The sequence below is a fragment of the Nanorana parkeri genome, unplaced genomic scaffold (assembly GCF_000935625.1).
Source record: "Nanorana parkeri isolate BGI_ZX_2015 unplaced genomic scaffold, ASM93562v1 scaffold1748, whole genome shotgun sequence".
Classification (NCBI taxonomy): domain Eukaryota; kingdom Metazoa; phylum Chordata; class Amphibia; order Anura; family Dicroglossidae; genus Nanorana; species Nanorana parkeri.
In genome coordinates this window covers 161,636-175,363 of record NW_017308016.1, presented here as the reverse complement: position 1 = coordinate 175,363, position 13,728 = coordinate 161,636, and the positions used below count along the sequence as shown (strand labels likewise).

At 47.5% G+C, this 13,728-nt stretch overlaps 1 protein-coding gene across 1 annotated transcript in view; it reads left to right on the top strand.

Moving 5' to 3' along the window:
- Window positions 1–1,489: 1,489 nt before the first annotated feature.
- WDR90 (WD repeat domain 90) overlaps window positions 1,490–13,728 on the top strand; it is a 35,645-nt gene continuing 23,406 nt past the window's right edge. Inside the window, exons 1-11 of the mRNA XM_018571389.1 lie at window positions 1,490–1,535; window positions 3,482–3,573; window positions 4,974–5,150; window positions 7,246–7,384; window positions 7,820–7,990; window positions 8,255–8,378; window positions 9,883–9,953; window positions 10,060–10,169; window positions 10,245–10,430; window positions 11,066–11,122; window positions 12,350–12,418. Coding sequence (XP_018426891.1) covers window positions 1,526–1,535; window positions 3,482–3,573; window positions 4,974–5,150; window positions 7,246–7,384; window positions 7,820–7,990; window positions 8,255–8,378; window positions 9,883–9,953; window positions 10,060–10,169; window positions 10,245–10,430; window positions 11,066–11,122; window positions 12,350–12,418 — 1,206 coding nt within the window. The 5' untranslated portion in view covers window positions 1,490–1,525. The remainder of the gene's footprint in view (window positions 1,536–3,481; window positions 3,574–4,973; window positions 5,151–7,245; window positions 7,385–7,819; window positions 7,991–8,254; window positions 8,379–9,882; window positions 9,954–10,059; window positions 10,170–10,244; window positions 10,431–11,065; window positions 11,123–12,349; window positions 12,419–13,728) is intronic.

Genomic DNA, 13,728 nt, shown 5'->3' with positions numbered 1-13,728 from the left:
CAGGAAACCCTTTTCATGTGTCTGGTGGCAAAAATGAATAATTCAGTTCTGGAGAAGATGCTGATGAGTTCAGTCGACCCCATCCCCTTACCCGAGGTCTCAGCTCCGATCACCACACAGGGAAGTCTAGCTATTGGATCCTGCAACTGAGTTACATTACAGAGATTTGTACAACGAAGACTTCACATTGGGGGCAAGACTGAGGGTTCCAGTGGCCATAATGAGGTATTGTCCCGCTTTAATCTGATGAATGAATTACATTTGACCTGAACCAGGACTATGGCTCTGTGATTGTTTTACAAATACACCCTTGAAAGCGTTTTTGTTGCTTATAGAGACTGGTACGGGCTGGAAAATAAAGCAAGGGGATTGTGGGTTGCTATGGGCAATGCAGACACATTTCTAACAGATGTCTGCGGTTTTATAAAGCAAATGTTCTGATGAGCAATAAATACAATAAAACTGCACTTGTTTGTGCTGTTATTATTTATAGAGTGCATGCATATAGAGTAGCGTTGTACATAATCTGTCTGTTCCTCCTACTTGTCTTGTGATGCTTTTGTTATAAAATCTGTTAGAATAAAATAAAAAGCGAATTCACATCTGAGAGGAACTTTTACATATATTCTACAAATATGTCTGTAGACATCCTCACCTTTGCAGACACATTCACATCTCATCCTGTATCCCCCTTAGTGCAGTCCCAATATGTCCTTAATACATACAGTAAGGGGGTTCCAGGTGTCTGCCAGCAGTGTTGCTAGAATCCTCATGAATAACACATGGGAATGGTCATCCCTGCACCCCTATATGATTGATAACACATAGTAATTGGCACCCCTATATGATTGATAACACATGAGAATGGTCATCCCTGCACCACTACATATTTGATAACATGTAAATTGGCATCCCTGCACCCCCATGGTTTATAACATAAGGAGATTGTCATCCATGCATCCCTGTACCCCTCTATAATTGATAACACGTGAATCAGCATACCCTCACTCTCCTATGTGATTGATAACACATGGGAATCAGTATATCCACACCCCTGTATAATTAATAACACAAGAATCAGCATCCCCATGTGATTAATAACACATGGGGACTGGTACCCCTATATGATACATTCCAGACGAAGTCTTATTTTTGTAATAATAATTCTCCAAATATTAAACTTTAAGATTCACCCGGACTCCCCAGTAGGCCGAGATCTGTACTTATAACTCTCCGACCTGGTAACAGTCCATTGCTCCTGACCGATCCCCCCTAACACACCGGCCCGTTGTAGTGGGCTTTATATATAGTATTCGCTCAGGGTTCTGCCCCGTGGGTGGGGTCAGCATTGATCAGCCAGTAGAACGAACGCGGGCGGGGTTAGGAAACGGATCCACTCCGTTGCCTGGTTACTGGGTCTTAGCGTCGGTGAGGTCATCAGCACGCGCCTGATAGTGAGAAGAATTGACGTCACGGGCGGAGAGGCGGCTGCACAGGCGGGAGGCTTGAGCTGCAGACCGCAGAGATGGCTGGAGGTGAGGAGCTGTTTACTGTGTGTGCCCCCCATAGAGACAATGACATGCGGGCCCCCCCACTAGTACTGTGCAATTTGGCTGCACTGTCTGTAACAGGGTTCGGCTATATCCTACTATAAGGTCAATGCTGGGTGTATGGATAACAGGGGGGATCAGTGATGGGTGTATGGATAACAGGGGGGGTTCTGCGCTGGGTGTATGGATAACAGGGGGGGTTCTGCGCTGGGTGTATGGATAACAGGGGGGGTTCTGCGCTGGGTGTATGGATAACAGGGGGGGTTCTGCGCTGGGTGTATGGATAACAGGGGGGGTTCTGCGCTGGGTGTATGGATAACAGGGGGGGTTCTGCGCTGGGTGTATGGATAACAGGGGGGGTTCTGCGCTGGGTGTATGGATAACAGGGGGGGTTCTGCGCTGGGTGTATGGATAACAGGGGGGGTTCTGCGCTGGGTGTATGGATAACAGGGGGGGTTCTGCGCTGGGTGTATGGATAACAGGGGGGGTTCTGCGCTGGGTGTATGGATAACAGGGGGGGTTCTGCGCTGGGTGTATGGATAACAGGGGGGGTTCTGCGCTGGGTGTATGGATAACAGGGGGGGTTCTGCGCTGGGTGTATGGATAACAGGGGGGGTTCTGCGCTGGGTGTATGGATAACAGGGGGGGTTCTGCGCTGGGTGTATGGATAACAGGGGGGGTTCTGCGCTGGGTGTATGGATAACAGGGGGGGTTCTGCGCTGGGTGTATGGATAACAGGGGGGGTTCTGCGCTGGGTGTATGGATAACAGGGGGGGTTCTGCGCTGGGTGTATGGATAACAGGGGGGGTTCTGCGCTGGGTGTATGGATAACAGGGGGGGTTCTGCGCTGGGTGTATGGATAACAGGGGGGGTTCTGCGCTGGGTGTATGGATAACAGGGGGGGTTCTGCGCTGGGTGTATGGATAACAGGGGGGGTTCTGCGCTGGGTGTATGGATAACAGGGGGGGTTCTGCGCTGGGTGTATGGATAACAGGGGGGGTTCTGCGCTGGGTGTATGGATAACAGGGGGGGTTCTGCGCTGGGTGTATGGATAACAGGGGGGGTTCTGCGCTGGGTGTATGGATAACAGGGGGGGTTCTGCGCTGGGTGTATGGATAACAGGGGGGGTTCTGCGCTGGGTGTATGGATAACAGGGGGGGTTCTGCGCTGGGTGTATGGATAACAGGGGGGGTTCTGCGCTGGGTGTATGGATAACAGGGGGGGTTCTGCGCTGGGTGTATGGATAACAGGGGGGGTTCTGCGCTGGGTGTATGGATAACAGGGGGGGTTCTGCGCTGGGTGTATGGATAACAGGGGGGGTTCTGCGCTGGGTGTATGGATAACAGGGGGGGTTCTGCGCTGGGTGTATGGATAACAGGGGGGGTTCTGCGCTGGGTGTATGGATAACAGGGGGGGTTCTGCGCTGGGTGTATGGATAACAGGGGGGGTTCTGCGCTGGGTGTATGGATAACAGGGGGGGTTCTGCGCTGGGTGTATGGATAACAGGGGGGGTTCTGCGCTGGGTGTATGGATAACAGGGGGGGTTCTGCGCTGGGTGTATGGATAACAGGGGGGGTTCTGCGCTGGGTGTATGGATAACAGGGGGGGTTCTGCGCTGGGTGTATGGATAACAGGGGGGGTTCTGCGCTGGGTGTATGGATAACAGGGGGGGTTCTGCGCTGGGTGTATGGATAACAGGGGGGGTTCTGCGCTGGGTGTATGGATAACAGGGGGGGTTCTGCGCTGGGTGTATGGATAACAGGGGGGGTTCTGCGCTGGGTGTATGGATAACAGGGGGGGTTCTGCGCTGGGTGTATGGATAACAGGGGGGGTTCTGCGCTGGGTGTATGGATAACAGTTGGGTGTAATTGGAGATGTGTCCTGTATATGACTATATATTCACACCCCTCTCTTGTCTCCTGTCCTCCCAGTCTGGCAGCATCCATTTGTAAACGTCTTCAAGCATGTGCGCCTGGAAGAATGGAAACGATCCACCAAGGAAGGGGATGTCACCAGCATCATGGTAATATTTCTCTATGTGTTCTAGCTCAGCCACTGTATGCCTAAAATCTGAGCGGGAAGACCCAAAATGTCCAGGTGGACAGGAACAGAGCCGGGAATTTTGGCAGGGAGGTCTCACCGGAGTATCCAGGACATATAAGAAGCCGGGGGCTGGCTCAGGCCACCACAATCCATCTATCACTGAAATATGACTTGGGTACACTGGCTATCTAATTGAATTTAGCATTGCTGTGAGTAGCTCTGCCCACACAGCCGTGTCATCCACTCCATCCACAAGGATCTGTGAATAAAATGACTAAAGGCCCTATCTGCCACCACAGCAGAGGGACCCTGAGATCACACCGGCATAGGTGCCTTGACATCACCCCACTTCTGGTTTGTTTACTTCTTTCAACCCCATAGCAGAAGGTCTGTACTGCCGTACAGACCTGGGGCTGGGATGTAAACAATGCAGAAGCCTGAGCAAAGCCCCAGTGACACTGATCATGGTTGCAATACTCTGCAGACTTCAGTGCTATACACATTTTTTATCTTATTAATGTCGGTGCATTTATTAAAGAAGAACTCCAGGCACATGAAAAAAAACCCTTGCAGTGGTGCTACCCCATGCACTGCAAGGGTTAAAAGAGAACTATTAGGCAAGCGTTTTTCCCCATAGGTGTCTTTAGGGTCGCGGGAGGACATATACTAACCTCTTCCCGCGACCCAAAGCTCAGTATATCACCGGCTATTGCCCGCGATATACTAAGAGCGCCGCAGCCGGGACGAATCCCGACAATACTGTCGAGATCCACCCAGCTGATCAATGATCAGATCAATGCTGCAGGGGGGGGGGAATCTCTGCGAGGAGCGGTGACTGACAGTCGCCACTCACTGCAGGGAGACGATCGGCTGCATGTTTCTGCTCACTTCCTGATCGATAGAGCCGACCTGTGACAGCTTCTTTGTCACCGGTCGGCTCTAACTACGATAATGAATGGAAATCACTCACCTCATAGTTCTCCTTTAAGTGCTCATTTTGGTCCCACCTGGCTGCTAGATGTGTCCCCAATGCCTCTTCTCCCCCAGACTCCAGCAGTCTAAGGACCTGTGATGTCATCAGGTCTAATAGTGTTTTAGACGTTACCACATGGGAGAGAGTTGAGCGGTCACTACAGCAGGACCGAGGGTCAGGTGGGTATATCTTCCTTATTTTATACGCTAGACCAAAACAAGCTCTTAACCCTTGCAGTGTGGGGTAAGAGCCACTGCAATGGTTAATTTTTTACATGTTCAGAGTTTACAAGTTCAGTGGACTGGACCTTTGTAGGGATCCGTGTCCTTCACATGTTTGGCAGAATGATTGATTTTCTCTTCTGTATGATGCAAATTTTTTTATGTTTGTTCTGTTTTTATTTGCAGGATAAAAATCTGAAGTGTACAGTGTACAAGATCCGAGGCTCAATCCCTGCCGGGAACTACATCCTGCTCCCCAAAACCAGTTCCCAGAGCCTGGGCCTGACCGGGCGCTACCTGTATGTGCTCTTCAGACCCATACCAGGAAAACACTTTGTGGTGCATGTGGATGTGAGCGCGGAGGTAAGACCCGACCTGTGAAGCACTGCCACGCTTGTCAGATGATATTATAGAGCAGCTGTGTGACATGTTTCAGTAACCGCTGGAATAGATTTCTCACATGGGCCTCTTAGACCAATATAATTTGCCAGGATTTATAAGAAAAGAAAAAAAACCTCACAAAGAATGCTGTGTTGAAGTGCATGTTATCCTCGACAATTATCTTTTATTTGCTAGATTTTGGTTTGTTAAATGTACCATTGAAAGAGTTTTGATCCTGCCAGACGTTCAGAGCTGTCCTGTGAGGTAGGGGCGCGCAGTGTGTGTGGAGCCGTGAACAGGGCCAACCAATCGGAAGCCGATTAATCAATGATTGGAAAAGTTGACAACTTTTTCAATAATCGATTATGTCGATTAGTTGTTGCAGCCCTACTGTCCTTTTGTCCTCTGCACACTTCCTTTGTTATATCAAGCAGTCTTCCTTGTTTTTGGACTACAGAATGATTAGCTTTTATGTTGTAATCATCTGAGAGTGGGAGTGGTTGAGTCGTTTTGAAAAAATACATTTTTCCATACGGGTTAATAGCCCCTCCTACAAGAAAGCCACAGGGTTGCAAGGTACCAGCAAGACCCCGCACCTCTGGAGCTGGACAGAACTGTACAATGTACAGCCTCATTGGGTTACTGTGGAATCCGGCGGTTCCCCCAGGGGCTGCTAGGGCTTGCTTGACCTGTGGCTTATTGACCTGCAGTCTGATGGTGCCTGTATAGTTACGGGTCCAGTTCCACTTGGCAGATCCAGCTGCATGACACCGATTATCTTTATAGCTGTCGGTAAGGGTGACATTGTGAGCACCACTGTAAAGGAGTATTCTTCCCCCTGACCACCAATGTAAGGAGCATTCTTCCCCCTGACCACCAATGTAAGGGTTATTCTTCCCCCTGACCACCAATGTAAGGAGCATTCTTCCCACTGACCCCCAATGTAAGGGGCATTCTTCCCCCTGGCCACCAATGTAAGGAGTATTCTTCCCCCTGATCACCAATGTAAGGAGCATTCTTCCCACTGACCCCCAATGTAAGGGGCATTCTTCCCCCTGGCCACCAATGTAAGGAGTATTCTTCCCCCTGATCACCAATGTAAGGAGCATTCTTCCCACTGACCCCCAATGTAAGGGGCATTCTTCCCCCTGGCCACCAATGTAAGGAGTATTCTTCCCCCTGATCACCAATGTAAGGAGCATTCTTCCCACTGACCCCCAATGTAAGGGGCATTCTTCCCCCTGGCCACCAATGTAAGGAGTATTCTTCCCCCTGATCACCAATGTAAGGAGCATTCTTCCCACTGACCCCCAATGTAAGGGGCATTCTTCCCCCTGGCCACCAATGTAAGGAGTATTCTTCCCCCTGATCACCAATGTAAGGAGCATTCTTCCCACTGACCCCCAATGTAAGGGGCATTCTTCCCCCTGGCCACCAATGTAAGGAGTATTCTTCCCCCTGATCACCAATGTAAGGAGCATTCTTCCCACTGACCCCCAATGTAAGGGGCATTCTTCCCCCTGGCCACCAATGTAAGGGGTATTCTTCCACTGACCACCAATGTAAGGGGCATTCTTCCCCCTGACCACCAATGTAAGGAACATTCTTCCCAATGACTATAAATGTAAGAAGCATTCTGCCCACTGGTCACCAATGTAGAACATTTTTCCGCCTGACCGCCAATGAAAGTGCCATTCTTTACACTGACTACCAATGTAATAGGCATTCTTCACACTGTCCACTGATGTACCCCATAAACCCCAGGTGTATATTTATGAAGATGTGAATGTGCCATTCACTAGGCACTCACAGCATGTGTTTTAAATCACATGGTTTTATTTACCAGCAGTGAATGTCACAGTCACTGCTTCATAAATATGCCCTTTAACCTTTTTGGGAAATGGGGGTGAGTAGGAAGGTATTCATGTCTGTATGTATATAGTAAACTACACAGGTAATTTTGTAATTCTGTTTTGGTCCCCAGGCAGCCATTTTTTAATTTTAAATAGTCTGAATTTGCTAAAGTCGTTACAGTCCTATATCTGATCACTTGTGATCATTGTGTTTTGTCTCTCAGGATGGCCAGACCATCCGGATCTCCTTCTCCAACCTTTTCAAGGAATTCAAATCCACAGCTACGTGGCTGCAGTTTCCGTTTGTGTGCAGTGCTATAAAGGGATCCATCTATGACAGCACTATGCAGGCAGCACGGAATGGTGAGTATGTGTGAGAGAACTAACAATAGGGATGTTCCGTAGTGAAGATTCCCCATGCCATGCAGTCTGTTCACCTCTTGATGTAATGTATACATAATGTAGGGTAACAGGAGTAATTAGGAAGGGATGTACGTGCGCAGTGTTGCGCAAGCAATTTTGTAGTTCTGTTTTTGGTCCCCAGGCAGACATGTTTTCTATTGAAAGTCCTTATCCCATCCCCAAGCCTTCCAATTGGCTCTCTTTTTGTTTTAAATGTTTGCACAGAGCCAGGGGTCAAATAGCAGCCATCTTAATGCATGGAATAAAGCATCAATGGCGGTGTCTTTAGTTGCATGTACGATCATTCAGTGCGAATAAATATCTCTCTTCCATGCCCAAACGTATTATTTTAATATAAAAGCTGCATGTAGTTACCTGACTGTTTGCTTTTACCAGGCTTGGTGGGTCCGGCCCCCTCGGGCTCCCGCTGGACCTGCCTCTTGCTGGACCTCCAGTACATCCTGTCTATGTATCTGAGCCGCAGGTACAGTCACCTGAGGAGCATCAAACTGTGCTCAAGTCTGCTGGTGAAGAATCTGATGACAAGTGACCTCGTCTTCCAGCCCGGTAAGGTCCCCAGGGCATACCAAGCCTTCCGGCTGATTTCATAAGGCATTGCAAACAGTGACATTGTATAAGATGTAGGAGACTCGCTGATGCTGATTGGTTGTTATTGCCTATTCTGCACTGCTTATCATCATTGCTCCGCCTTCCTGAAAAAGCTCAATAGTCAAGAATGTTATTTAAACCCCATAATATGATTGGAGAATTATTTCCAGCCCTTATAGGGCAGTTTCTGGTGGCTAAGCATTTCTTACATTGTTGTTTCAGAGCTGTCTTTCATGGAATCACGGCATTCTAAACCTCTACCACAAGGTGTCGCTGCGATGCCTCGTGAGATGGCCTTTCCAGTACCCAAAGGAGAGAAATGGCATGACTTGTATGACTTCATACGGTGAGGACTTCACTGTGGCTCAACTCAAGGTTGTTTCACAATAACCAGTCAGAGTCAACCTTATGACATGTTGGATTTTAAACAATCCGAGTCCTTGTTTCATTTTTTTTAGTGTTATAAGGCAGACATGATCATTGGAATTGCCCCTCCCTTTTAGATTGTAAGCCCTCAGGGGCAGGGCCCTCCTTACCATCTTGTCTTAAATTGTATTGTGACTGTAATGTCTTCCTTATATTGTAAAGCGCTGTGCAAACTATTGGCGCTATATAAATCCTGTATAATATTAATAATAATAATTGGAAGCGGTTTGGTTGTCTACGGACAGCTAGAAAGTTTCTCCTTGGCACACTTGAGTCCCTTTGATTCAGTTGAAGAAAGGTCACATGACCAATTATATGTCTTACTCGCCTACATCCTCCAGCTGCCATAGGCTAACAAAGAGAATGTCTGTCTGAATTTTGATGGTAATTGATCATTTAGTTATTTAAAGTGAACTTGTTCTGGCCTAGAATGTGTCTAAATTAAACCCAACCTCCATGAAACTAAATAATTTCACAGCTGGATTATAATGGGGGGACTTGGTTGCAGAGGGGCCTAGGCACAATGCCCTCTTCAGGCCAAGGCCCTTTGTATGGCTTGCATAGTCGTGCGCACCGGGTGTGTCGGGTGTGCCTGAGCACACCCTAATCAACTTAAGTGCAACACCGAAACTGCAACAAGGACCCATGTTTTTAGTCACGGAGCCAGTGGAGAGATCACAAAGATCTCTCTGTGACCGGCTCAGTGATATAGAACGCAGCAGCACTTGCCACTTACATTCCTCGGGGCCTGGGAAGCCACGAGGGAGCGTGGCTGTGTATATACGCGTGTGTGTTTGTACTTTTGTGTGCACATCCTAATGCAATAGGCTGCGTATGCCTATGACAGCTTGGCTTAGACTCTCAGGGGCTCCACAGGGACACAGGAATTGGTCTAAAGCAGCCTTTCTCAGCATTTTTATCCCTATGGAACCCTTGAAATACCTTGCTAAATTCATCAGAGGTCAGTGGGAAGCATGCCTCTTACATAGGTGATCAGTAGGAAGAATGCCCCCCTTTCTTACAGTGGTGATCATAATACCACCCTTACAGAGCACTTTAAAGAAGAGTGGTGTCACGATGCTGGTTCTGCCAATTGACGTTGGACCTGGAACTATGCAGGCATGAATTGGGAGGTCAATCAGCCACAGCTTAAAGAACGCCTAGGATCTGGAGGAACCTTAGTCGAGAACGGCCGATCTAATGACCAACCCAGATTCACAATTGCAATATTGTCACCTTAGACATTTTTAAGGCCATGACTGGTTCATAACAGCCAATGGGGCCGCTCCAGGATGAGTCCAGAACACAGAGAGAAAGAAATATTCCCTTTGTGCCTTTGTACTCTCACTATAGTCATTGTGGACGTAGGTGGAATAAGGTAAATGTATCGTAAGAGTCTTAACTCTTTGTTTGTTTTTCTCTAGGTTTCCCTCAGATGGCTCTAAACTGCCCTATGACTCCATTCAGAAAGGACAGACTGTTCCCACAGCCCCTGGTGAGATGCAGCTTTTTTTTGCTATTTTATGAAAGCCAATGCATTTTCTGGCTCCAAAATCTTTGTCATGACTGTTGTTCTGACCTTTTGTTTGCTGTAACCCCAGGTGCCCCCCTGCCCCGCAGTCCTGTCCGCGAAAACCCACGTTCTGTCACCATCAGTAAACCGGTGCAAGACAGAGTGTCCCTCATCCAGCAGATCACCACCCCCAGACCGGTGAGCAGAGCCTCTGGTTCCATCTTGTCTGTCTATAGTCCTTGTATCCACTCACCTCCAATGTCCTCTCTTCAGCTTCCACGGGGTAATCCTCTGCGTGTAGACTCAATCCCGGAGCATTACCTATCTGTACGAGGGAAGAGTGCGAAGGACCAGGACTCGGACAGTACATCCACAGAGGAGGACGATGGAGGAATCCATGTTTACGCACACAAGGGCAGCACCCTCTCCATCCTCAGACCCAACGCTGACTCTGAGCAAGTGAGTTGCACTCCATATACTGAGCTCCTGTGATGGAGGAGTGACTGAGATCCTCAAATATTTAAATTCTTAACGCCTTGGCCATGGAATGATTGCACTGGGGGGCAATAAAGTTGAACTCCAGCCTTCCCTTCAGTCTTGCACAGTGTAAAGGCTCCTCTCCTGGACTGAAATTGCTTCCTCTGCTTTCACTGCACGCTGTGAGCTCCTCACAATGTGCATTTGAAGCTGCAACACGTCAGATAGAACCCGCCTAATTTCTTGGCTGAAGAACAGTTAGCACCATCCAGCACTTTCCTCCCCAGCCTGACTGTCCCTTGCCCACTTCTTTCAGGCTCAGCGTTACATGTGGGCGTTACCTAGGGTGATCTGCATGCAAATACAACTTGCCTAGGAACAGCCAGTCCTCCAGACTGACATCCACTCATCAAGGCATTTTGATATTTGCAGAACTCCTCTCAAGAGCTGGCCTACTGCTTCCATCAGGACTGAGGGCTCTTGAGAGGAGTATTGAGGCAGAGTTGGGGGGGGGGGGTGGGCAGGGAAAGCAAAATAAAAGCAGGTTAAACTTCAGTTTCAAGATTTTAAAACTCCAGGTACATTGCGTAACAGTGTTCTTCTTTTCTATTATCCAGGTGATCTGCACGTCATCTCGTAGACCTGTACCCTTATCTTCAGGAACAGAGGCAAAGGTGGGTTCTGCTGCTGTAGATGCAGAAATAAATACATATGTACCGTGTTTCCCCGAAAATAAGCCACTGTGGCTCAAAAAAACACACTGGGTCTTATTTTCGGGGTAGGTCTTATTTTTTTTTTAATGTATAACAATCCAAAGTTAATGCAAATCCAAATTAAATAATCCAAAATGGCAAAGTTAGGAATAGGGTGATCAGGGTAATCAGGGGTGCCATATGTTTCCAAGAGCAATTTGGTAACCAGAATGAGCAAAGCGCACTATAGAGGAAACATCGGCTTATGCGGCTCTGCTCCCTGAGTTAAAACTCCAGGTACATTGCGTAACAGTGTTCTTCTTTTCTATTATCCAGGTGATCTGCACGTCATCTCGTAGACCTGTACCCTTATCTTCAGGAACAGAGGCAAAGGTGGGTTCTGCTGCTGTAGATGCAGAAATAAATACATATGTACCGTGTTTCCCCGAAAATAAGCCACTGTGGCTCAAAAAAACACACTGGGTCTTATTTTCGGGGTAGGTCTTATTTTTTTTTTAATGTATAACAATCCAAAGTTAATGCAAATCCAAATTAAATAATCCAAAATGGCAAAGTTAGGAATAGGGTGATCAGGGTAATCAGGGGTGCCATATGTTTCCAAGAGCAATTTGGTAACCAGAATGAGCAAAGCGCACTATAGAGGAAACATCGGCTTATGCGGCTCTGCTCCCTGCGTTGCCGCCTCGCTTCCTCTAGCGCTGGCTTCGCTGGTACCGGTGATCCTTCCCGCAGCTCTTCAAGTTCCCCCTTATGCCACCACCGGTCCTGGGAATGGTCACAACTAGGTCTTATTTTCAGGGTGGGTCTTATATTTGAGCAATTTCCATAAATGGTACTAGGTCTTAATTTTGGGGTAGGTCTTATTTTCGGGGAAACAGGGTATGTTGTAATAGAATTCTCCTGCAAAGCATACGTTGGCTGCTGCTCTGACAGTAAGCTCAGTGTGTTCACTGTTCCTCCTGTATGGTATTTTGCAGCAGCCCTAAGATGGTAGGGTTTAGTAAGAAGGATCAGGGGCTGCATGTCGCCATTTACAGCTCTTCATTCACATACCTACAGGAGCTCGGTGTATTGGAAGTCCACCGCTTCCATGCATAATAACCATTGTGGCTGTAAAACTAGAAGGCAGCTTGCCATCTTGGCCTATATAAAACGTTTTGCAAATTGTAACTTTCACTTCTTTTGTAGAAGCTTCTTCCAGACCCTATCCTGAAACTGAGAAAAATCATTGGTTTTGGAGGTTGCACGGAACGCATTGTAAGTTGTACTAGTTTTATCAGCTTTGTTGTACTTTTGTATTATCCTGGGTGCTGTTTAGCCTTGATATGTGCGCACTACTGTGGTTTCTAATCACAAACAACTCTGCTGTATCCTGTCCTTCAAGCCTTGATCATGTGTCCGTACACAGAATCCTCTGCTAAAGCCCGTCCTTCAAGCCTTGATCATGTGTCTGTACACAGAATCCTCTGCTAAAGCCTGTCCTTCAATCCTTGATCATGTGTCTGTACACAGAATCCTCTGCTAAAGCCTGTCCTTCAAGCCTTGATCATGTGTCTGTACAGAGAATCCTCTGCTAAAGCCTGTCCATCATTCCTTGATCATCTGTCTGTACACAGAATCCTCTGCTAAAGCCTGTCCATCATTCCTTGATCATGTGTCTGTACAGAGAATCCTCTGCTAAAGCCTGTCCTTCATTCCTTGATCATGTGTCTGTACACAGAATCCTCTGCTAAAGCCTGTCCTTCATGCCTTGATCATGTGTCTGTACACAGAATCCTCAGCTAAAGCCTGTCCTTCAATCCTTGATCATGTGTCTGTACACAGAATCCTCTGTGCTGTCCTTCATATACAGTTCATATGTCCCAGAATCCTCTTCTGTATCCTATCCTTCCAACTTTGCTCATGCTTCTATTAATATGATTCTCTCTGTTATCGTTCTTATCGCCTATATCCCAGAATGATTTGCTGTATCCTATCCTTAGAACCTTGCTCATGCAGTCTGCACACAGAGTCCTCTACACTGCCCTTCATTAAAATCTAGTGTATCCCAGAATCCCCTGGGGTATCCTGTCTTTAAAACCTTGTTCCTGCCTCTGTCTATAGAATAACCTGTACTGTTCTTCATATACTGTTCATGTGTCTCAGGATCTTCTGCTGTCCTTCCAACCTTGCACAGGGGTCTCTATTAAGATCCTCTCTAATGTCCTCCTATTACATCTCGTATATCCCTGAATCCTCTTCTGTATCCTGTCCTTCCAACATTGCTCATGCTTCTTTCAATCAGGTCCTCTCTGCTGTCCTTCTAAGGCCTCGTTTACACGGGTGACAAGCTCTACTGCCCCAGATCACTTTCTAGAGCGCGACTGATAACTGGTTCGCAGGCATTCAGGAGGTGTTGCTGCCGTTTTTTAAATTGCAAGAGGAATTTTGCATTGCAATACCGCATCGGCACGGTCTCATTCAGTATTGCAGTCATGTTTGGCAAGTGCCACTGACTACCAAACGTGACATGTTGTATCAAATTTGCCGCACCCAGATTGTGGCATGTATATAAACCTAAGCGGAGG